We start from the raw sequence: 26,961 nt of genomic DNA, 5'->3' as shown, positions 1-26,961 counted from the left end.
ATAAGACATAAGCGTATTATCTGCTTTCATGTCAGATTTTACCGACCTGTGTTTACGTGACAAGCGACCTGCTCAAATATGATACTGTTGACAATATTGTACGTCCGTGAAAATTACATATAAATAAGACTTAAGCGTATTATCTGCTTTCATGTCAGATTTTACCAACCTGTGTTTACGTGACAAGCGACCTGCTCAAATATGATACTGTTGACAATATTGTACGCCCGTGAAAATTATATATAAATAAGACTTAAGCGTATTATCTGCTTTCATGTCAGATTTTACTAACCTGTAAACTGTAGTGTTTAGGTGACAAGCGACCTGCTCAAATATGATACTGTTGACAATATTGTACGTCCGTGAAAATTATATATAAATAAGACATAAGCGTATTATCTGCTTTCATGTCAGATTTTACCAACCTGTAAACTGTAGTGTTTAGGTGACAAGCGACCTGCTCAAATATGATACTGTTGACAATATTGTATGCCCTGTGAAAATTACATATAAATAAGACTTAAGCGTATTATCTGCTTTCATGTCAGATTTTACCAACCTGTGTTTACGTGACAAGCGACCTGCTCAAATATGATACTGTTGACAATATTGTACGTCCGTGAAAATTATATATAAATAAGTCAGATTTTGTCAACCTGTGAGCTGTAGTGTTTAGGTGACAAGCGACCTGCTCAAATATGATACTGTTGACAATATTGTACACCCGTGAAAATTACATATAAATAAGACTTAAGCGTATTATCTGCTTTCATGTCAGATTTTACCAACCTGTAAACTGTAGTGTTTAGGTGACAAGCGACCTGCTCAAATATGATACTGTTGACAATATTGTACGCCGCCGTGAAAATTACGTATAAATAAGACTTAAGCGTATTATCTGCTTTCATGTCAGATTTTACCAACCTGTGAGCTGTAGTGTTTAGGTGACAAGCGACCTGCTCAAATATGATACTGTTGACAATATTGTACGTATATTGTATTGTATAGGAGACTAGAAGCATATAATTTGGCGAAAAAAAACAAAAAAAAACCCAAGTAAGGTCATAGAGAATAGTTAAAAAAAAAGTGAACAATTATATTTTGCATTGCACAGCATTGGATATTAAATAACATACCCCCAAAAAATCTCTGCATTATGCGTTCTGTAAAAAATTGCCCTACGTGCCAAACTGCTGTGTCAAGTAAACATTTTTTAAAGGCACTGTCGTACTTGTGTGCCGGGGAAAGCGAATATGTGCGACCAAACTGTACTCTAAGTGTGGAAAAAATATTTCTATTGCCAACTTCAAGTTGTTTTTTTTGACACGTATATATATTATTATTTTTTTAACAGAGGAAGAAAGTCCGTGCTTCGGAAAACGCGATGATGTGCGTAATGATATCTTCCGTCTCCTGCATAGACTTGTACCAATCTACTGTGTACCGTCTTCTTCCCTGCCTTGCCTCGTCCAGTTCGTCCAACCTCTCGTTTAATTTTTTCCCCTGCAGCCGAAAGCAGAATGTTGAGATCACCGCACCTCAGGCCGCTGATCCCCGAAGATGGTTCTTGAGAACCATTTCACAAGGGATGCGAAATTCTGGCGTCGTTCTTGCTATGATTACAAGTTTCCCTACATCCTTACAATCTCCGTTTACTACGTGTTTAAATATTTTACATAGTAGCTCGGGCGGCAAATCAGTTATACGAGACATGTTGTTATTATTATTATTTTTTACTCTATGTTATTTATATACCCTACCCCAATTTTTGTTTCGTGTTCGTGGCGATGGTGGTAGAGTGCCACACACGTAAATTTGCCGTTGCGTAGAAACGAATTTTCGTTTCGTCTCCCTCTCTCTTAGCATCATGTGTTCTACCCTGCTCGATAATTTTTGCTATTGTTGCCATATTGTTATTCTATTCCTGGACACACTCGCGCAAACATCATTGAAAACAATTGAATAGCGCTCCAGCTCGCGGTTCCCACCGTTCGGTAGGGGTGCTAATGTGGCAATATAGCACGCGTAGTGCTTGCTTTTTTATGCAGTGCATGTTTATTGGCTAGCTAGTAACTAGTGTTGCCAACTGTAATAATGAAGTACTATTTCTGTCATGGAAGGGGAAAAGGCAGGTAAAGTGGCGGTGAGTTTTGTTGGATTGGAAGTACCATATTTTTATTTTATACTAAGTATTTGACCGGTTTGACGTTGTGTGCGTGTATTGCGTGTGTGTATGTAAAAGTGTGTGTTTGCTAATGAACGTTAAATTCCATAATGCCTCCAGTTCTGTCGAAGTTGAAATCAAAAACCTGGCATAACCAAGCTCGGGAAATTCTAAGCAACGTGTGCGAGTTCATGAAGGAGGAAGCCAGTCATGGTGTTAGCATCCCAATAAAGCATTTTGGCAAGAGAGCAGCGAACAGCAGCAACAAATTGTTCATATTTCATAATTTTGGAATTATTCAAAATAAATAAATTATGTAGCTCCAACATCATTTCAACTCTGGCTCCGGCACGTGTTTTTGTAGAAATTGCATAGAGGAGGCTGTTATTTTTGCTGCTTAATGCGATACATATTGTTTTCTGTGTTAAAATTGCCATGCTTTGATGGGTGATAAGCCTATTGAAAACTGTGATCGAGCGAGATATTCTTTTGCGCTGAATAGTATTGAAATAACATAAGAAGTCTTATTATTTATTTTATATTTTGATGTTTTAGTTAGGAATATATTGATTTTCAATTTTCCGTTGCCGCGTAATGACCGGGAAAAAAAATCGAAATAGAGCGGCATCTGCCGCCACCTCCCAGGGAGGCAAAATGACTAGTGCCGGCTCTGGTTCATAACAAAAAAAAAAAGCCGCGCAGCTTATCGTCTAGTGGCAGTATATGTACTTGTTATTGTTGTGGAAGCCGGCATCTTTTGTAAATGTACAACAAAGGCAACCGACTGTCGCCGATCTCAGAGAGGAAATAATAATACTGCTTCAGGAGGAGTGTTATGGTGCAATTGTAGCGGTTTAACACGTTGGCATGTTATTATCTGCCGTTGCAGTTCCATACCAGTGTATACGGGTTTTGGAAGTGAAAAATTAGAACGCCACCAGTGTATTAATGCAATGAAAAATAATATATATATTTTTTTATTTTGCTTGAAATCACTCAAATAAGGAATCGTATGAAGAAGTCTTTTTTGCAGCATTTTTGGTAATTTTACTTATGTGTTAGTTCATATTTTGCGAATTTTTAGTCCATATGTATGTAGCTACATACAAAGTCACTTGTTAGTACATATTAATCCTAGTCCTGGTATAATGCATGACGTTTAAAACTCAACGTTAGATAGACCTGAATTCTCTAATTTTATTGTTGTACGTAACAGCTGTGCATCGGCGCACTGCAGCGATTTTTCTATCTGCTCTATTAGCAACACTGCTTTTTTAGTTGTTTCGCGCATCGCACGGCAGAATTATCTGCGCTGGACTCTACCCAGTGCGGCGACCCGTTCACCCAGCGATGCGTATCTGCTCACGAACCTTTCGAAAGCTGCGTGCTCTAATTTTCTGTCTGCTTCGTGACGTGCATCCAGATCCGTCTGCGTGGTGTTGTAAGCGATGTCGTGATTTTTGCATGCGGCGTCCAACGGATTCACACTCTTGTCCCCTCTCTCCAATTTTTTCTCGAGTTTGGTACCCGGTCCGCAGTACTGGTAGCCAGGTTAATGCATCTCAAAAGGTAACTTGTCTGGATATTGCAACGTTCGCCTCGGAAATAAAACCACTCGACGATTGTCGTGAAAATTCAGTCGTTGTGTTCGACGACGCCATCCTGGAAAATCAAAATGAAATTCGCAACTTTTTCACGTAAGGTCGTCACAAAAAAATGGATTGCTTCTACCTAGCTCAAACGTTTTCCAAAATTCCAAAACAGTTAGTACGCGACAACGCTAATTTCATATGTTTGTTTCGTCAAGATCACACCAACCTCAAGCACGCGTACGATGACTACGTAGGCGGAGACATGAACTACAATCAATTTTCGGAACGTTGTTGCTCTACTTGCTGGAACGGTGACGATTTCGGATTCGCGACGATCGACATGACGAGGAAACCCAACGACGGAAAATACAGAAACAAAATCAACGACTTTCTAAACGTTGTAACGTTGTGAGAAACGACGTATATACAAGAGTGTGAATCCGTTGGACGCCGCATGCAAAAATCACGACATCGCTTACAACACCACGCAGACGGATCTGGATGCACGTCACGAAGCAGACAGAAAATTAGAGCACGCAGCTTTCGAAAGGTTCGTGAGCAGATACGCATCGCTGGGTGAACGGGTCGCCGCACTGGGTAGAGTCCAGCGCAGATAATTCTGCCGTGCGATGCGCGAAACAACTAAAAAAGCAGTGTTGCTAATAGAGCAGATAGAAAAATCGCTGCAGTGCGCCGATGCACAGCTGTTACGTACAACAATAAAATTAGAGAATTCAGGTCTATCTAACGTTGAGTTTTAAACGTCATGCATTATACCAGGACTAGGATTAATATGTACTAACAAGTGACTTTGTATGTAGCTACATACATATGGACTAAAAATTCGCAAAATATGAACTAACACATAAGTAAAATTACCAAAAATGCTGCAAAAAAGACTTCTTCATACGATTCCTTATTTGAGTGATTTCAAGCAAAATAAAAAAATATATATATTATTTTTCATTGCATTAATACACTGGTGGCGTTCTAATTTTTCACTTCCAAAACCCGTATACACTGGTATGGAACTGCAACGGCAGATAATAACATGCCAACGTGTTAAACCGCTACAATTGCACCATAACACTCCTCCTGAAGCAGTATTATTATTTCCTCTCTGAGATCGGCGACAGTCGGTTGCCTTTGTTGTACATTTACAAAAGATGCCGGCTTCCACAACAATAACAAGTACATATACTGCCACTAGACGATAAGCTGCGCGGCTTTTTTTTTTTGTTATGAACCAGAGCCGGCACTAGTCATTTTGCCTCCCTGGGAGGTGGCGGCAGATGCCGCTCTATTTCGATTTTTTTTCCCGGTCATTACGCGGCAACGGAAAATTGAAAATCAATATATTCCTAACTAAAACATCAAAATATAAAATAAATAATAAGACTTCTTATGTTATTTCAATACTATTCAGCGCAAAAGAATATCTCGCTCGATCACAGTTTTCAATAGGCTTATCACCCATCAAAGCATGGCAATTTTAACACAGAAAACAATATGTATCGCATTAAGCAGCAAAAATAACAGCCTCCTCTATGCAATTTCTACAAAAACACGTGCCGGAGCCAGAGTTGAAATGATGTTGGAGCTACATAATTTATTTATTTTGAATAATTCCAAAATTATGAAATATGAACAATTTGTTGCTGCTGTTCGCTGCTCTCTTGCCAAAATGCTTTATTGGGATGCTAACACCATGACTGGCTTCCTCCTTCATGAACTCGCACACGTTGCTTAGAATTTCCCGAGCTTGGTTATGCCAGGTTTTTGATTTCAACTTCGACAGAACTGGAGGCATTATGGAATTTAACGTTCATTAGCAAACACACACTTTTACATACACACACGCAATACACGCACACAACGTCAAACCGGTCAAATACTTAGTATAAAATAAAAATATGGTACTTCCAATCCAACAAAACTCACCGCCACTTTACCTGCCTTTTCCCCTTCCATGACAGAAATAGTACTTCATTATTACAGTTGGCAACACTAGTTACTAGCTAGCCAATAAACATGCACTGCATAAAAAAGCAAGCACTACGCGTGCTATATTGCCACATTAGCACCCCTACCGAACGGTGGGAACCGCGAGCTGGAGCGCTATTCAATTGTTTTCAATGATGTTTGCGCGAGTGTGTCCAGGAATAGAATAACAATATGGCAACAATAGCAAAAATTATCGAGCAGGGTAGAACACATGATGCTAAGAGAGAGGGAGACGAAACGAAAATTCGTTTCTACGCAACGGCAAATTTACGTGTGTGGCACTCTACCACCATCGCCACGAACACGAAACAAAAATTGGGGTAGGGTATATAAATAACATAGAGTAAAAAATAATAATAATAACAACATGTCTCGTATAACTGATTTGCCGCCCGAGCTACTATGTAAAATATTTAAACACGTAGTAAACGGAGATTGTAAGGATGTAGGGAAACTTGTAATCATAGCAAGAACGACGCCAGAATTTCGCATCCCTTGTGAAATGGTTCTCAAGAACCATCTTCGGGGGATCAGCGGCCTGAGGTGCGGTGATCTCAACATTCTGCTTTCGGCTGCAGGGGAAAAATTAAACGAGAGGTTGGACGAACTGGACGAGGCAAGGCAGGGAAGAAGACGGTACACAGTAGATTGGTACAAGTCTATGCAGGAGACGGAAGATATCATTACGCACATCATCGCGTTTTCCGAAGCACGGACTTTCTTCCTCTGTTAAAAAAATAATAATATATATACGTGTCAAAAAAAACAACTTGAAGTTGGCAATAGAAATATTTTTTCCACACTTAGAGTACAGTTTGGTCGCACATATTCGCTTTCCCCGGCACACAAGTACGACAGTGCCTTTAAAAAATGTTTACTTGACACAGCAGTTTGGCACGTAGGGCAATTTTTTACAGAACGCATAATGCAGAGATTTTTTGGGGGTATGTTATTTAATATCCAATGCTGTGCAATGCAAAATATAATTGTTCACTTTTTTTTTAACTATTCTCTATGACCTTACTTGGGTTTTTTTTTGTTTTTTTTCGCCAAATTATATGCTTCTAGTCTCCTATACAATACAATATACGTACAATATTGTCAACAGTATCATATTTGAGCAGGTCGCTTGTCACCTAAACACTACAGCTCACAGGTTGGTAAAATCTGACATGAAAGCAGATAATACGCTTAAGTCTTATTTATACGTAATTTTCACGGCGGCGTACAATATTGTCAACAGTATCATATTTGAGCAGGTCGCTTGTCACCTAAACACTACAGTTTACAGGTTGGTAAAATCTGACATGAAAGCAGATAATACGCTTAAGTCTTATTTATATGTAATTTTCACGGGTGTACAATATTGTCAACAGTATCATATTTGAGCAGGTCGCTTGTCACCTAAACACTACAGCTCACAGGTTGACAAAATCTGACTTATTTATATATAATTTTCACGGACGTACAATATTGTCAACAGTATCATATTTGAGCAGGTCGCTTGTCACGTAAACACAGGTTGGTAAAATCTGACATGAAAGCAGATAATACGCTTAAGTCTTATTTATATGTAATTTTCACAGGGCATACAATATTGTCAACAGTATCATATTTGAGCAGGTCGCTTGTCACCTAAACACTACAGTTTACAGGTTGGTAAAATCTGACATGAAAGCAGATAATACGCTTATGTCTTATTTATATATAATTTTCACGGACGTACAATATTGTCAACAGTATCATATTTGAGCAGGTCGCTTGTCACCTAAACACTACAGTTTACAGGTTAGTAAAATCTGACATGAAAGCAGATAATACGCTTAAGTCTTATTTATATATAATTTTCACGGGCGTACAATATTGTCAACAGTATCATATTTGAGCAGGTCGCTTGTCACGTAAACACAGGTTGGTAAAATCTGACATGAAAGCAGATAATACGCTTAAGTCTTATTTATATGTAATTTTCACGGACGTACAATATTGTCAACAGTATCATATTTGAGCAGGTCGCTTGTCACGTAAACACAGGTCGGTAAAATCTGACATGAAAGCAGATAATACGCTTATGTCTTATTTATATGTAATTTTCACGGGCGTACAATATTATCAACAGTATCATATTTGAGCAGGTCGCTTGTCACCTAAACACTACAGCTCACAGGTCGGTAAAATCTGACATGAAAGCAGATAATACGCTTAAGTCTTATTTATATGTAATTTTCACGGCGGCGTACAATATTGTCAACAGTATCATATTTGAGCAGGTCGCTTGTCACCTAAACACTACAGCTCACAGGTTAGTAAAATCTGACATGAAAGCGGATAATACGCTTAAGTCTTATTTATATATAATTTTCACGGGCGTACAATATTGTCAACAGTATCATATTTGAGCAGGTCGCTTGTCACGTAAACACAGGTTGGTAAAATCTGACATGAAAGCAGATAATACGCTTAAGTCTTATTTATTATGTAATTTTCACGGACGTACAGTATTGTCAACAGTATCATATTTGAGCAGGTCGCTTGTCACGTAAACACAGGTCGGTAAAATCTGACATGAAAGCGGATAATACGCTTAAGTCTTATTTATATGTAATTTTCACGGGCGTACAATATTGTCAACAGTATCATATTTGTGCAGGTCGCTTGTCTCACCTAAACACAGGTCGGTAAAATCTGACATGAAAGCAGATAATACGCTTATGCCTTATTTATATATAATTTTCACGGGGCGTTCAATATTGTCAACAGTATCATATTTGAGCGGGTCGCTTGTCACCTAAACACTACAGCTCGCAGGTTGGGAAAATCTGACATGAAAGCAGATAATACGCTTATGCCTTATTTATATATAATTTTCACGGGGCGTTCAATATTGTCAACAGTATTATATTTGAGCGGGTCGCTTGTCACCGAAACACTACAGCTCACAGGTTGGGAAAATCTGACATGAAAGCAGATAATACGCTTATGCCTTATTTATATATAATTTTCACGGGGCGTTCAATATTGTCAACAGTATCATATTTGAGCGGGTCGCTTGTCACCTAAACACTACAGCTCGCAGGTTGGCAAAATCTGACATGAAAGCAGATAATACGCTTATGCCTTATTTATATATAATTTTCACGAAGCGTTCAATATTGTCAACAGTATTATATTTGAGCAGGTCGCTTGTCACCTAAACACTACAGCTCGCAGGTTGGGAAAATCTGACATGAAAGCAGATAATACGCTTATGCCTTATTTATATATAATTTTCACGGGGCGTTCAATATTGTCAACAGTATCATATTTGAGCGGGTCGCTTGTCACCTAAACACTACAGCTCGCAGGTTGGGAAAATCTGACATGAAAGCAGATAATACGCTTATGCCTTATTTATATATATAATTTTTCACGAACGTACAATATTGTTAAGAGCGTCAGTTTCCGTAGAGCTCTCTTTTTCCATCTTTCCTCTATACAGTGAAGCTGTAGAAGACACAATTAGCTAACCTAGCATACAACATACCTTCCTAATTAATATGGATATTGTCACACATTCCTCTTATTTTATACTGTTGTAAATAGAAAAAAATATGTACGGTAAATATTTTGTACATTATAGGAAAAAAATGCAAAATATCCCCCAACTTTAATTCGAATCGAGTCGAATTTTTACATATTCTCACGCCGGCACATATGCTGTTCTATTTTGCTTCTTTTACTTGCCTCGCTTAATTAACTCTCGCTAATTAGCATTTTTTTGGAAGAAGTCAACTAGAACAACATATGGCGGTATGAGAAATATGCAAATCAAGGAACATTTTAGCAATATATGGGCCCTAGCAATTAGCTTTCTCGACTAAGAGTACTCTTTCAAACATCTTCTGCTGATCGTATTACTAAACGAGGACGTTTAAAATGTTTGGGTGTTGAAAAGGTTTGACCCTACTTTTTTATTTCTATTGTTTGCTAATAGATGGCGCTAATAGTACCCCCTCCCCTCCCCTCTCCCCTCTTCTCCTCTGCTGTATGACAAATAGCACAAACATAAAAATCAAGATTTTGGAGAGCAAAACATAAAATTTGCATGCATCTGATGTCGAACCAGGAACTTTTATCTTTCGGGGAGTCAACATTATTTTTTTACTCAGTCGTCATATAACATGAACACACGCAAATATTCACATGTGCTTTTTATTATTTTGTGTTCGGTAAGTAAAAGTATATTCTTACATAAATTATTGTTTAATTTAATAAATTGTAAACTCGGAGCCTGCTATACTAACACTCCTTCTGTCTATTGAAAGCGAATGTTGCGTGCATACGGAAATAACACAGAAAAAAAAGCGGATGGAAGCAATTTAAAATCAGTGGAGCAAGGTCAGTATTACGAGAGCGTAAAAACATGTGCTTTCATTCAACTTCGAAAAATAAGAATAAATGTATGCATACAGAACACATATGCTTTCTTTTCACAGTTGTAAAAACATATAAATTGTACATGAAGTAAGTTACGGGAAGGCTCTCTCTTTTATGTCTGTGTATATGTTGTACAATTAGGTACAAGTTGTTGTACAATTAGGTACAAATTGTTGTACAATTATTCCTAGGCCCCCAACAGTATTGCCAGACATAAAAAATACATGGACCCCTCAGACCCTTTGATGAAAATTTACAGTGAAAAACCCAGTAGGTTAACAACACTGTCAAAAAATCTACGGTAGTGTTGCCAGATGTAAACAGAGGGCAATAAACCCCCCCCCTCATAAAAGGCTACAGTAAAAACCCACAGTCTTGCCAACTCTGCTCTCAAAATGTACATCATAAAAAGCTACGACGAGCGCCACAACCTTGGTGATTTTTTCGGGTAAGGAGTTGGCAACACTGCGCCTTACGAGAGAAATCCATTAAGGCGATCGAGCCCCACATGATGATTCGAGCCCCAATTGAGGGCCCAGTACTCTCTATTTGCCCCTACTTATGTATCATACTATACTTTTACATAAGGTGTTATTAAGGCAATACCGAACTGAGAAGCAGTGAAATTTGAGATTGCAGAAAATACTATCCCAAATGCGCTTTTGGATGTGGAAAGCGACCCTACAGTGTGAAGTGGTCGCCAAATGAATTAAACCAAAATCAGTCTCTCAGAGCAGAACTGACGGGACAATCAATTATGCACTTGTTCCAATCCAATGATGGAGAGGGTGGATAAATCAGAGGGAAGAATGTTTAAATTGAAATTTCCTTGTCAGCGTACTCGTTGGCATTTGTTAATTAGGCAAACTTTTTTTTTCGTACTGCTCAACACAGAGAAACCAGAAAATGCATTGCTTTGACCAGGATTATAATTATTTAATATGTTTATTGTGCAGTACTGATGAAGTAAAAATATGAGACAATCTACATTTGTAACGTGATGAATTATGCAAATATGTAAAAGGAACAAGTAACTGAAACGAAAATTCAGTTTGCCTCATCACTGAGGCAACTTGCATCGTTATTTATACTCTACTTCGGTAATCTCTGGAGCAAACGAACGAAAGCAAGTCTCTGCGCAAGTAGTGACTCGAGAGAGTTCGACAAATGAACACGTGCTAGGGAACGGGATTGTGTTGAAACTGACTGCAGATACCAGCTGTTTTCATGAGCATGTACTGCATCGCTCCGCCCACTAGCTTTCTCTCCTTCTCTATCGTTATGCGTGGCATTGCTCAACAAACTCCTGGGACGTAGTACACATTTCTACAGTACAGTTATTAAGAACTTCTATCTATCTATTTATCCCTCTTCTCTTTCTTTCTCTCTCTCTCTCTCTCCCTCACACACACACAAACACACACACACACATACACACACACAGACACCCTTGACTACTGGATTCCGAAGGCACATAATTCCAATTGCCGCCTGAATGCTGCCAACTCAACACAGCATTTGATCGCATCTGTGTCGTCATTTAATGTGGCGAAACAGTACACTGCAATGTTGCAAGGAACACGCAAATTTTGTGAAAACTAGCAAACTACGAACCACATTATGAGCTGTAAAACGGGGATAGGAACGCTTCGAGTAGACCGAACATCTAGGGACAGAAGTCCAGCAGTAATCCCAGTGGAAGGAGAAAGTGAACCAACCATACGAAAAATGATTAAAAAAATAAAAACATATATTCGAAAGGAGGTTGTAATTTCGGATTTTGTCCCTTAGCCTACATGTCAAATATAATCATGAAAAAAAAAATATTGGATTTACAGCTTACATCTAGCTGTTTACACACAGCTATATGCTAAATATTTGCAAATCTTGTTGCAAGGTTTGTATATCCATTTGTCCTGATACATGCGTTGAGGTATTGCGGTGCTGATAACAAAAGTATCCGAGGTTCATGTTGTTACATTATGGATAAAACAAGTACAACCACAGTAACAACCTGATTATGAATCAGCAGAGAATATACTACCATGATCACAGTTGCAAACTATTATATGTGTATCCGATGCGCAGGTAAACACAGTCGTCGGATAACTTGATTTACTTATATCCCTCTATTTTCAATCATGTTTGTCCTTTGCCGCATAATGAAGTGAATATAGATTTGTATTATGTGTTACTTACCTTTCGAATTTTGAGTTCTTTCGTTTTTATTTTGACAACTTGTTCATTGTGTCACAGACAACCAGTATCAGAAAGCCGTAATGGATAGACTAGATTGTAGATGTCAACTTGGCAACGAGATTTTTAAATATTTGACATGAAGGCTAACAGATAAAATCCAGTATTAGCACTCCTTTTTAATACCTTGTTCTTGGACCATTTTTCGCATCGTTGGTTCACTTCCCGTTGGAAGTTATTGAACGCGTTTTCTCGCTTTGTTGTACGGTATATAACGTGGATAGTTGTCATTTTTCACAGAATATATGTGTTCCTTGCAACCCTTTCATGCACCGCTCCACGACGGGAAATGACATCACAAATGCAATCAAATGTGTTGGGTTGCCAGCATTCAGACGGCAAAACGGGCTTTTTTGAAAGACTGTAGCGCCGAAACGATGTACCAACGAGAAAAAAGTTACTGAGAAAATTTGTTTGTTTTGATGTCGTCTACACGTTCCTGTTGTCCGTGGGCGACATTAAAATGATACCCTGTATAATACACACACACACACACACATTATATATATATATATATATATATATATATATATATATATATATATATATAATATTTTATAGAGAGATAATTTTAGCAGGTGTGTCTGTATGTAGTTTCGAAAATCTTCAGTCCAAAACAGGAAACGTTCTTTACCTAACCACATCATGATAGCAGAAAAAGTCTCAACATTGTAACCTATGTACACACACACAATGAGAATACTTAGGTACAATATTTGCTCCAAGCGTAGTTAAAGCGAATTAGTCGGTTTAGGGGGCCCATAAAAATCCGTGTCAATCCCCACAGAGGCAAGTGTGGAATTATTTCCATTTTCAAATAAGGAATATCCGGCAGAATAACAGATTTTTAGATACACCCACTCCGTTATCCTAAATCTCGCCTCTCTCAGAGGTTTGGTAATATACAGAAAGATATACTATATATCCATGAAATTTAACACGGAACTGTACAATGTCACATATGTGCATTAGAGGAACAATTCCCCTATCTGTTGATTTCGCTTAAAGCTAGACGAAAAATAGAAATATGCAGGAAAAAAATAGAGAGGGAAAGAAGCTTCCGCCTTGTTTACAGTACAATATCCTCTTCGTCATGGGACACGTAATTAATGTTTATTCTTTCTAGTTATTAAACTCGACCGGGAGTGTATGCTGTTAGAATTGTAGAGGCAAAAATCAACAAGGTGTGGAGAAATCAAATACATATGTGGGCACAATTCACCACCATAGAAACCAACCAACACTTGCATCAAATACAAGGTTTTTAAGCTTTTTTTGTATTTATCAAATATGTTAAAAATTTGCGAACATACACAAAAAATTTGCATCTAACAAACGAATGAACGAAAACACAAACTTGAAAATTTATTGAATATTACTACACACTTTCAATGGGGAAGCTGTAACGGCCAAAATAGCTTTTTGATAACATGGTACAGCATTGTGAATAAAATGTGTATGTTCATTGTGATGGTATATAATTGCAAATTTATCAACATAATGGCATCAGCATAGGATGAAAATCAGTTTTGAAATTAAGAACACAAGGATGGAATGAAACTTCATAGCTAATTCCGTTTTTTCTTCAAGATGGCCAACTTATTTGATTTTTTTTTATTTGGAGTTGCTTTTTATTATTTTAACAGACACGTGCAGCACAAAACTATACCTTCAATTTAGATTCTTAATATTGTATTTCAGCCTACGCCACTTATGTCGACACACATCGAAACAGAACGAATAAGGAAAGAGAGACAAAGGAAACGTAGAAGGACCAAGAAGAAATGAGAAATAAGGAAACGTAGAACAATGTAAATTATTTTATTCTTTGCGATGACTTTCACACTGAACCAGACGCAATACTTCAAACACTAAACTATTTCTCCTTCCTTTTTCTTCGCAGATCATGGCAGTTGAGCTTCCAACTTTTTGCAAATTTAGCAAATTTCTGGACCTCTACTAGGTTTCTTGTGTGGATTACTGAATTTTTTCATTTTTTATCTTTGACGAAATTGGGAGGAGTGAGTGCACCGGTACACATTAGAAGCCTGATGGACAGTAGAGGGGCATTTTCAGTATTACCATGTAGGTTACTTGATATGTAAATATTACACGTGCAACGGAATTGATATTCCTGTCAGTGTGCAGAGACTTGATTCTTGAGACAGTATTTTACCACTCGTATCAATCCCTAAGATTATATGTTTATTTTATTAAGTCTCTCTGAACGCTTCACGTTGACCAGGACATTCACTTGTTTTTCTCAGTTGTCTCAAGCCTCTGAGGCATGTTTATAATGCACAGTGTTGCGCTATGCAAACCTCCTGAGCATTCAGGAAAACAGGTAGTTCCTTCTGTTTATGGAGTCAGCGGTTTGCGTAGTGGCAATTAATAACACGATTCGGCATAGAGGAAGAGCTCGATGGCCTAGTGATATAGAGGTGAGACAAGCTGAGAGGGGACTGACTTTTGGGATTGAGTTGAGAGAGAAGAGGTGGTCAGCAAGGCAGTAGGTCAGAAGTGGAACGACGCTTTGGTCGACGAATTGGAGAAGCTTACAGAAGACTTCGCTTATTCTATTCAGCTTAATACTTCAGATAGACAGGTAATTATCCTAACACCCAGCCATGATTCAGGTTCAACGGTTCACAAAACCCAACGAGTGACCATTGTCTTTTCTGTAGTTTAGTTCCTTAGTGTGATTTTGTACCTTTCGCATTGCCAAGCGTTAACTCGTCATGCCAATGACGAGTGCTCTCATCAGAGGATGAATGATGAGTTATTTACATCACCCATTGATTAATTGGTTAACAGTTTAGGTATTCATAAGATCCCACGAACTTTAAGGTTCGTTACGCACTCCAGACATGTAATTACACTAAAACACACTTCACGAGTTGTGTGAAATCTACTCACACCGTGTACACAGCACTTCCTAGCACCCATCCCATCCTGTTTGTGGAAAGGGTGGTTTTCAAGAAATGCGATTGTACAATTTGAATGCAGGTGCAAATTATAAGTATCTTAGGCATAAGGAAACTAGCATAATATTCAGTTTTTTTCGTATTAATTCAAAAACGTGGTGTGTACGGAAAAGAAAATATATGCATGTTTCGAGAGAAGAGAAAAAATCGCAAAATACTTGAATTTGTTGATTGATTTGTTTCATTTTAATTCACTTCTCTGCCACTTTTGGCTAATAAGGAAGATGAAGATGAGTGATGATACGGTGAAATTGACGGACACTTACAAAGAATACCCAGATGGCAGAATTCGAACCCGAATCCACTACCGACGTAGAGCGATGATAACCGCTCCGTCACTAAGGAGAAGCTTGGATTAAGTGTCTAATTTCATTGTTGTAATCTGTTGGAGGTTTCGTGGAGAAGTCGTAACCGACAGCAATTGTCCTATGCGCATATCCTCTATTATTTTTGGATTCTCCCTCTGTCTCTCTCTCTCTCTCTCTCTATCTCTCTCTCTCTCTCATTTTCTCTATAGCTCTGAAGCTTTCTCTTCCACCAAACGCCATAGTGGTATTACGTTATTCGGGCAAGTTTGATAAGGCACATACTATAACAGCAAAATTTCCACGTCTCACTTGCAACCTAGGCTGTTAACTTCACACAAATTAAGCGATTAATACAAAATTGCCTTTCCCCAAACTTTTCAATTTCAAATGTTTTGTGACGCAGTGTGATCACGCCGACGCAGCAGTACCAGCTTGACGTATTAACCCAGATCATGCGATTTGAACTTCTTCCAAAAGGTTTGATCCGTGAGCCAACAACGGGGGTAGCCAAGCGCCAATTTCAATGAATTGGGGATGATTTCAATTCACTTGCTCTACTAACAAACGGCCTTTTTTTTTACAAGCTACCACGATTCTTTTCCCCCTTCCTCTCATTTTGATTAAAGAATTAGCTTCCATGCTGGTTTCCTGGTTTCGTATAGGGCTGCAAACCACGGATTGATTGGTCGAAGCTCGGCACGAGATGAATGTTTCTGCAGGCTTATTCTAGAATGTATTGAGTCAGTCCATGGTCACGATTAACTGATAGAAGAGCAGAAGTTTTGCAAAGTAATTAAAATGTGATAACGTCATAAATAGTTTTTACAAGATACGTTCTTTCTTCCCCCTCTTGTTTTAACTTTCTCTCTCTCTCTCTCTTTTTCGCTAAAATTGTCTTCCGGATTGTCAATGTCCTTTCTTCCTCCACCTCTCTCCTTATTTTCCAACCTTCTATCTGTACCTATTTTTCTCTCTCTCTCAATCTTTGTTCCTTCCATTGAATTATTCCCCTTTCTCTCTCTTTCTCATCTTTCTATCTGAATCTAAATTTATTTTCTCTCAATTCTTGTTTCTTCCTTTGAATTCATCCTTATCTCTCTCAATTTTTATTGCACGCCAACAGTAGCAACAGGCATTCATACTTCGATTTCTATTGGAGTATGTTCCTAATCTACACTCTGCCTCGAGAATCTGTGGAGCAAGGTCGCCCATAATGACATAGAAGGGGAGAAAGCGAATGGCTGAAGAAAAGCAGTGAGTGCAGCTGGAAACGTCTGATAACTGCATCCGTGTTTTCACTTCCATACACTAAAACCTTCCCTCACGCGCTCATTGGCCGAGCCTTCCCGAGTCCTACTTGCGCAGTTTTCGTTCTCTTGCTCCAGAGATTCCCGGGGCAAATTGTGAAACAATATATAAACATTTACTCGCCGAAATGCTGTGTTTAATCACCAGATCGTACCACCAAAAACTGGGTAAATACCTTTCTCGACCACTTTGGTAAATCTCTTACGACTCTAGGAACATTCGATTGATTGATTGATTTAGTTAGTTTATTTTACTTCGCGTTTTTGTGCCTCTTGGCTAATTTGCGAAGATGGGGATGAGTGATGAAATGATGAAATTGATGAATGGATATTCACAAACAACCAAGCCCGACCGGGATTCGAAGCCGGGACCCTTGGCGTCGCAGCGCGATGTGCTAACCACTCGGCCACAGGGTCGGGCTAGGAACATTCGAGCTACAATGAAAATAAAAAGCGAAGAGAAGTTCTTCGAATATTTGAACTGCAAAGACTTAAAACAATAATTAAAACTTGCTGACGGTGTTTATTCAATCGCCTTTGGTTTTAAAAATAGCCGGTCTGTTGAGACACGTTTATTATTAACCTCTATATTAACTCTTCCCGTTTGTGTTCAAAGTTAAACAAGAGACTGTCGCCAAGGGACGCCAAGACAATTATATTCCTTTGATGGACTAATACAGCCGCGAATACTGTGAACTGTTCTCTGTTTCTTTATGAACATTGAGAAAACACAAACCTCGAGATTAAAGTGAATGTCATCAATTCGTAGTAATAATTTGAAGCTCTTTACAGCGTCATTTATTTGTACAGATGAAACACCAGCAACAAAATTGCTTTCCCTTCATTGGCAGATTTTAATTAACATCGAGGACAAACCGAAAGTGGAAGTTTGGTTGGATATAATTAAACATTGGTTGCTTTTTCGTTCTTGATTTTTCTTCAATTGCATTATGACATTATGACTGCACCATAAACTTTCTTTGCTTTTGGGGAATACAAGTAAATTCACGTTTTTATTCGAGCAGGTAATGCACGGTGAGCTTAAATATAAATAAAAAACTGTTTTTTTTAAGGAATCATTTAGTATTGTTTTACAGAGAAAGTCTTAAGGTTTACGATCTCCATTTTCGTTTGTTTTCTTGACATCAACATCAAAATTTTGGCTTATTAATTCGTCAGTGCCCTTGACCTCAGTCGAGCAATATGGTCGACATGCTGACAGGTGTTTGGGTACAATTGGACTATCGCATTGATATCTGCCGTGTTTCAAAAGGGTCGCACATACTTAGCCATATAAACTTCAGAACATACTATTCCAACCATGTAAGTATCATAGCCATGTTATTAAAGCTCTTGTTTCTGTAATACTTTGAAACTGTCTGTATCCTTTAGGCTCAGCCTGTATAATAATATATGTTTATTATTATGGTTATTATTATTATAATTAGGGTTTATTAATAGTAGTAATATTGTACTAGCAACGACTATAGGAAGACATTAAACTAAATATAAATTATGCAATCAATCATTCATTTTCTCTTACTCATATTCATTGTTCTACAGTTGCTTCTATTCATTCATTATTATTGCATTAAATAAAAAGAACTTATTCGCCTAGAATAGGCTACTCGTTATACAAGCAAGTTGACTGATTCCATGGAAGTATATGAACTGAGGGAAAACAGTTCTTCTTGTAAATATAAAAGCGGTAAACCTATCCTCCTGAATTGCTCGGTGGCTCAGTTGGTAGAGCAATGGGACGGTGTGCCAGAGACCACTGTTCGAGTCTTGTATTTTTTATTTCTTCGTAAATCTATGAGTAACAAATTAAGAACAAAACTGAAAGTTGTACTTACTTAGCCTTGTTGGTAGGATTCTTGGTGAGAACCATTTTCGGTTCTGGATATGCACCTCTTGCAGAACACGTGATATTGACGTAATTCTCCTTAACTTTGTTCTGGGTCAACTCAAGGCTTTTCTCAGGAGCTGTAAAGAAAATATAAACATAATCTGAATATGTTCGAATGCAAAATATTAGTCATTCATTTCCAGTTGTTGCATGAATATTTTATTTTTAGAAAATGGATACTTATGCTTTAGTATGAAGAGTTGCCGCACAAAATTAGAGATAATTAATTTCATATACGTATATACGTATTTTAAAAAATATATACTACCTTTCACACATGTAATGATGCGATCATTACTTGATCCTTTTTATTTTATGTTTATTAATTAATTTAATTGGGTCGGTCGGTTTCATGTGTTTTGGTAATGTTAGTGTGCAACTTTTGTGTATGTTTATGTATTCCTGTACGTTTGAATTCTTGGCCGTTGGGGTAGGAAGGTGTATCGCTGGACAGCCAACGGCGGAAAATCCAGTAAGGGGTTATGTCATTAGCGGGGCCTATAAAGAGGAAGGGAAAGGGGCAGTGGCTCTCAGATGTTTGGCGGAGTACAGCAATGTAAGAGGTGTCTTTTTTTCTGAGAGGAGCGGCTGGGAGAGCTTTTCTTTTGCTATGTGAAACGACGGGACTGTAACTTTCTTTCTTTCAATACACACACTTGCTCTTTTAACATTATTTCAATAGTACATTTCATGTAGGAAACCGGGTACACACGTACGCATACCTTCAGCCACCTTTTTTGCTACTGAAGGGTTATTTTTTTTTTACTCGTGAAGTCAGTGGCTACATGAGTCTACACAATCTCTTCGGGAAGGGGGGACAGGGCACACTGAAATGGATTTTTTTTGTAAATAACGGCCAAGTCTTAACTTCTGTAAATAAGATATGAATAAACCTGCATATATCAAAAGGGAAATGGGCATTATGTAATGATTCGAATAAATACATGTCTATTGCCATTAGCTATATCCACAGAACTTCAGATCTGTATGTTTTGAACCTAGGGACAAGGTTTTAAAATCTATGGGTGTGTATCTTGAAGGCGCGAGCTGTGAATCGCCTAAAAACACAAAATATACCTCTACACACACTAATACCCTTAGGTGAATTTGTGGTGGTTAACGCTTAATGTTACAATAATCCAATGACAGATTTCATTAATGAACAAACTTGACTATGAACAGACTTCAAATACATATAATACACATATACATAAAATGCTGTTTCTAATGTTTGTCCCGCGAATTACGTGGATTCTATTATGACATCTATATCGAATCTTCAATGTAACATTCGTTCTTATTTTCCTCTTTCCTGTCACTGGTTTCCTTCACGAAAGTCCAGCAGTAAGTTAACATATATGTATTTTAATGAAATTTTCCAAATATTCAATCAATAGTTGAGTTTTAAGCAACCTGATGCTCGTAGGAACATTTAAGTTATTACAAATTGTAATACTTTAGCATAAGTGCTACAAAATATATAGATTTATACACAGATGAGTTCATCAGGAATGAACCTAGCTTGCTTGCTATTGCAAATTGTACGTTAGCGAATCAATATAATATTACAGTTGTTTGGGTTAAATCTGAACCACTGAACTGTTAACTACGTGGAATTGAAAATAAGATCTATTGATTCTATATCGTTTGGCGCTGTGCAACAGATATATATGTTTTTTTGAAAATTAAACGTTTAGAATTAGAAACTGAATCTTGTATTTCTAGTACACTGCCTATATTTTCAACTGTGTTCAATAGACGCGCCCGTTACTAGGTCACAACATGACAGAAAACAAAGGAGAACAATTTCAAAATTCCAGATTAGCAGCTTAAAAAAATCAAATTTTCTCTAAAATGTATTTTAAAAATGAAAGAGTAAATAACGTTAAATTGATATTAAATATTAGAACGTGAATTGGGAGAGGATTTTAATGCGATCGGTAACCCAAATCCATTTGTCACATGAACAATTTGTTTCGTGAGAAGAGGCATTAAAACTCAGTAATCTGACTATGTTCCATTAACCACAACAGTGCTACTTAAATCTCGAGCTGTTCAGAAACATTCCCAGATTTCTTTACGAGTGTTGCATGCAAGAGCTTGACAGGCAACATTGTTAATGACGTCAGGACAGTATTTTCGCATGCAGAGACAAGGAATTTTTTTCGAAATCAATAGGTAGCGTAATAAATTGGAAAGATTGTCAGCGAAGGTGCAACATACATTCATGGTTTAAGCCTTAATCGTTCCTGAATGTCAGGATCGAAGAAATGTGAATCATATTTATCGAGATATGTCAAGCTTTCTGCACGCAGTTTCGGAATTTAGCATCGTCGGTATCGTGAATGCGGAAAAGGTGAGTGGTTTTAATATTATCCTGTGTTTTCCCTCGGTTGCATAGTTCTCTGAAGACATATTTCGTAATAGTACACCAACTCCTCGAATTGGAGTATATAAATATGTACCCTATTTTTTTTATCACATTTACAATATCTTCCTACATATGTGTTAAACACTGTACCATGAACGTGCGTGAGATGTGTGAGGAGTATACAGTGATAAGTCTCAGGACTTGAATCTGGTGACCTACGCACAGAAAAGTAAATCCATCAGCTGAAACCAAAAATGCATTCAGTCTGTAGCTCAAATCAAATGCATCATTGAGAAAGATGCAGGAAAGTGTATCAAAAACGCATAAATTGATGCATTGAAGAACAGTTCGACATAAAATGAAATGCTGACTTCAATCATAATGATGCACTTTGGCTTTACATTTACAAACAAAATACATCAATCAGTAAATGTGATTCTTGGCAAAGGCCAAAGAACACACTTTAGTGCATCAATAGATGCGTTTCGGTTGCATCAGATCGAATTTATGCATTTAGTTCTCTGCGAGTATACAGTGATAAGCATATCAGGGCTAGAATCAGGTGCCCCACTGGAAATATAATTACATGATTTCTTACAAGGTAATATGATTGATTTGATTTATTTTATTTCGTTTTTCTGTCACTTTTCGCTAATCGCGGAGATGAAGATGAAACTGATGAGAGAACAATCACAAGCACATTTTAACACCAGAGCCTCACTATTCTGTAACATACAGTCCAGAGCGTACTCTACGTGGAAGAGAATGCTTTAAGCATTGAAGTGCTTACAGAAAAGTCGCCAACCCTTACAAGCGAATAGTTCATCAGTGCGGTATTTGTTAGGCGCCCAGGGAAAGATAAATATTTAAGTTCATTATAACCTCAGATAGGCTAATCGAAATGGGAACGGTAATTTAAAAATTGATCTAAACCACTGTGCAATGTTCCTCCACCAAGAATCTAACCCAATATCCAGTTATAAGACGACAAAGTGTATTTGGCCAAGATAGAAAAGTGACATCACGGATTGACATGATTTAAAAACATTAAAATTGCAAGTCTTGAAAGGATGCTTTTAAGGACATAAAAACAGTGGACAGCAACTTTATGACTAACCCTTGTATTTACCTTTTCTTCCCAAATGATGTTTGCTTCTGAGTGTAGACACGTTCCAAAACGCGCATTGGGGGATGTTATTCATGTATTTGACGAATAAGCTGGATTTTCGTAACAAGGGAACACGGCGGAATTGGGGGAAGGATTAGAGGACGGAAAGTAGGAAACGAGAAAAGGTAAAAAAAAAAAAAAGGAAAATAACATTAAGGAAGAAGGAAGGAAAAAGGAATCGCAAAAGGAAACAAAAGCAGAGACACGTGCTCAAAAGACGCGGAAATAAGACGTCAAAGTTTCTTCCGGCATCCAAACCTTTTTCGGTAGACGGCGTACATATATAAGCACCACAGGCAATCAAAGGATTCAATCAAAAGATCCAATTATTCCCCCGATCTTTTGTAGCTTTGATTGTTTTATTCCGGGCCGAGGGAAACAAAAGAGCGAGTCTCCAAAGAACGCACGGATGCAGGCGGATTCTACCTCGGGTTTACCGCCAAACGTTTTAGGCATCAAGGATGCAGCGAAGCTCTCTATTGCTTCAACAAGCAAGGGGAAAGACTAAGGCGACAGTCAAGGACTTCTGTGCGGGTCCACAAAGCGAAGATCAATATAAAAGTTCACAGACTAGGCAGGGATGTGGTACCCCTGTATGAAAATTGACTTCCTTTATCCATATTCCATATGCAAAGCAAGAAATCGTAGTTTCGTCATTCAGTAAGTGCATCCAACGGCAAAAAAGTATGCGAAATTCATTTCATTCAGTCTGTTTTCCACACCGTGGTGCTAAGGAATTGAACTATAAACGCCATTAAGTAGAAGCCAATACCTGCAACCGAATTCAATTCATGTAAACAACACAGTAGGTGGAATAAAAAGTAATAAAGATAGCGATGAACAATCTGGCTACAATTATTTTTGCTGTTGACTGTACAAGTGTATTGCTGCAGATTTTGATATTGTCTTTGAACCTAAGGCTTCACACAGTAGGTCATGACTCGTCAGACTTAAATTCAGTTCAATTGACTTCATTTTTTGGCGGTTCAGCAAATCCTGATGTATCACCTAACCTCAAAATACGAAAAAGTATAGTGATACGGCCTAGATATTATTACATGGTTTCTGGGTTGGTCTTCTGAGAAAGAAAATTAGGAAAACCTCGTATAATGACATGTTCTGTTATATTTTACTGTTTACTTGCAATATGTATGCTAATATTTTGGGTTTAAGATCATTTTTCAATTAAAAATGTGTGGCTTGTTCATCGTATTTTTTTCTCTCTTCTACATGGAATGAGTTGAGTCTTTGATTTGTGTACACTTATGCACATATAGGCTAATCGAGACTGGACCTACAGTTTAAAGTGCACTGCAAACGACTATATATGCGCAACAACTACAAGATCGGAACCCTATGATTATTAAGCGAAATAATTTTTCCTGGAAACATACTTTCTAATGCGTTTTAATGAATATTTGCTATATAAATATTTTTAAACATTACAAACCCTTCCGCAGTACAAGAAGGTAGCTACATAAAGTGGGCCCACAAACACGGAAGGCAAAAAAGTTTGAAGTTCAGTTACGTTTTTAAGCTCATGCTTTATTAGCATTGAAAATTGCTCGCTTCATTGTTTAACCTGTGTACAGAGTGTAATCAGGGTCGGCTCAAGATAAAATTTTCACCCAAACTAGGAGGATTTTTAGCGCCTCCAACTTTCCACCCTTCACCCCACTCTTTTCACACTGGTCCTATTCTTCACCTTCCTCAAGTAAAAATCATGATCATGTTGCATATGTATGCTTCTAATGACAAAAGAATTGTCGAAGAACAAGTTTATTGTAGTTATGTGTTAATTTCATAGCTTTTCTGTGCATAAAATTGACTTAAAAATTAACTCAAACAAACGAAGAAATAGCGAAGCTTATATTATCAGAAATAAGGTTTTGTTGACGCTAATCAACGGGGATTTCCCATTTTGCCCCCCGACCCCTCTGACCTTAAGCCGCCCCTGGCCACAATTCTCTGTATTGTCAGTAGCTGTAAATTAGTTAGACTTGGTTCTGTATTTGGCACAGATCCTTGAATCTGACATATATCTTGCAGTTGACATCAGCAATTCAAACCCGAGGTCTGAAGATCACCAGGTGAATGTCCCTCCCCATTTCAGAAATACGATAATTTGATTATCTCCGTGGCTACCGAAGACCCCGTGGCAGTTGAAGCATTAACAAAAGGCGAAAGCAGGGACACAATAATACCCGCAATACAAGCTAAAAGCGTCAAAATCAGTGATATCTCCACAAACAAACCGTGTCATATAAACAGTGTACTTGGAGACAATAGTGGAATCCAGTGCAAGCTATAAGTTTTATTCCCGGACAAACATCTCCGGAATATCTCCGCGAGGCTCGACAAAAATCGATAGGGACTAATAACGGTTAATTGCCTCCGGATACTTTGGATCGATATTCGATTTCTACCGCAAAGGACCGTAAATGGAAGGTCGGTAATTTCCAAATGACCTCCCGGCTTCAGCTCCAGAAAATGCAGCAAAAAGGTTATCAACCTTACAATGTTTTCAGGGAAGAGGTCAGTTGTTTACTCATGACAGCTGATCATCGTAAAACTGTGATTGGAACTCAGAAATATGCTGTGAAATTGTGTCAATAAGGGAAAAGAGGGGAAATTCCGGTGGTTGGAGCTCTGTTTACGGCGATAGATAAAGAGTCCAAGGTTTAATAGATTACAAAGTTCCTACTTCTCTCTATCTAATTGTCATAGTCGTAACTGTGACAAATACCTGTACTTTTTAGAAGTGACTCAAGTAAACGAGACGCACTAAATCTTGAACAGCCCTTTGCTTAATCTTACCTCAAAACATAGCATTAACGCTTTGGTAACCTACATTAGCAACAGCACGTACAAATCGTTTGGCTTCTTATAACCTGGACTTAGGGTATAGAATTTATCATGGAATTATAATTACATATTATATCTCTATCTGTTCTAACACTACTTTCGAAATAGCAGGTTGTCTCTCCACTTCAGAAGAACTATATTTATGATTTTGCTTTCATGTCGATGGTGATTAGCACCTCGCGCAACGACGCCAAGTGTCCCGAGTTCGAATCCTGGCCTGGATGTTTGTGAATTTCCATTCTTTACTTTCATCATATCATCAATCATCCCCATCTTCGCAAATTAGCCGAAAGTGGCACAAAAAAGCGAAGTTAAATAAAGCAAATCAATCAAAAATATCGAGGCTGGATATAGAGCCTACGAGGTTGACACGCACCTTCTGCCTTTAGGGCTTTAGTCGGTTACAACTCTTTTATCGGACTTCTCAAAGGCTTCTAAGGGTTAGTAGGACCGAGCCCTTGCGAGGTCTGTGCTGCAGGATTTATTTTTAATTATCACCTATGTAGGTTTGAAAAGGAAGATCATTAAGATCTTTTACTCGAAGATTTATTTAAACTTCCGATGATATACAAACACTTTTGAAACAGACAATTCACCCGATACAACTTGTAGGCCTAAACCTATTAGTTGTACCAAAGTTTAAAACCCTGGTCTTTTTAATGATGCAGGAGAACGCCTTATTCAGAGTTGGGATTGTGGAATATCTGCCAAATGGAGTACAAGTACACCAGCCAATCCGAAGATTGAAGCAAGATATTACCCAACGTCCCCTGAACCATCAGCCTTTCGGCGACCAGGCGAATGTCCCGTAGGCTTACAAAAGTCTAGCTCTTTTATATCATAATTTTGTTTACAATTCACCATGGTTACTACATAGTGGTTTTATATTTCCATAGTTTCAGCATTTTTTTATATTTAAATTATAAACAATTCATTACCTATTGTAACATCAACAATAACATTTTTATGGCAAGAAATCTAACAATCTTTAGAGAAAAGATTCAACACTAATTCTTAACAACATAGATTTTTATAACATAGACTGAATAGTTTAGTGCTTAAAAGGCATGTGTTGACAGGGGCGACACAACGTTTCAGTCTTTTTGACTGATTGATTTGGTTTATTTTACTTCGCTTTTCTGTCACTGTTGACTAATCGCGAAGATGAGGATGAGTTATAATTAGGGGTCGGAAGTTGATGAAAAATCGTATTTTTTCTGGGTCTTGAACACAATACTAAACCTCATATTGGTCAATTTCCCTTAAGTTATAACCAGAAAACATTGTTTTATCCTGCATTTCCTGACTTTTTTTTTTTTTTTTTTGCTTTTAGGTTATTTTTCTTATTTTTTCCTGCAGATTTATCAATTTAGAGTGTTTTTTCTCCTTCCCGGTTTCTTGAATTTTAAAAGCCTTTGCTAGCCTCTGCTAGCATAATAATCTCCATGCCCAGGCCGGGATTCAAACACGGAACCCCTGGCGTCGTAGTATATCGCCTCATTACGGAGGTTGGCACGGCATATCACAGAAACGATACCAATCCGGTGCGATAAATTACCCTCCATATATTTTCACTTACTTTGTTCCTATGGATTTGTACAAGCATGCACATATGAG

The 26,961-nt window shown here is 37.8% G+C and overlaps 1 protein-coding gene across 1 annotated transcript in view; it reads right to left on the bottom strand.

Annotated features, from left to right (window-relative positions):
* Positions 1 to 26,961, bottom strand: part of LOC145978532 (uncharacterized) — a 628,446-nt gene that overhangs the window by 339,178 nt on the left and 262,307 nt on the right. Inside the window, exon 3 of the mRNA XM_083111184.1 lies at positions 18,888 to 19,017. Within this exon, the coding sequence (XP_082967310.1) occupies positions 18,888 to 19,017 (130 nt within the window). The remainder of the gene's footprint in view (positions 1 to 18,887; positions 19,018 to 26,961) is intronic.

Source organism: Lepisma saccharinum, chromosome 25 (assembly GCF_977018435.1).
Source record: "Lepisma saccharinum chromosome 25, izLepSacc3.1, whole genome shotgun sequence".
Classification (NCBI taxonomy): domain Eukaryota; kingdom Metazoa; phylum Arthropoda; class Insecta; order Zygentoma; family Lepismatidae; genus Lepisma; species Lepisma saccharinum.
Note: the sequence above shows the minus strand (reverse complement) of the source record. Positions and strands in the feature narration are given on the sequence as shown.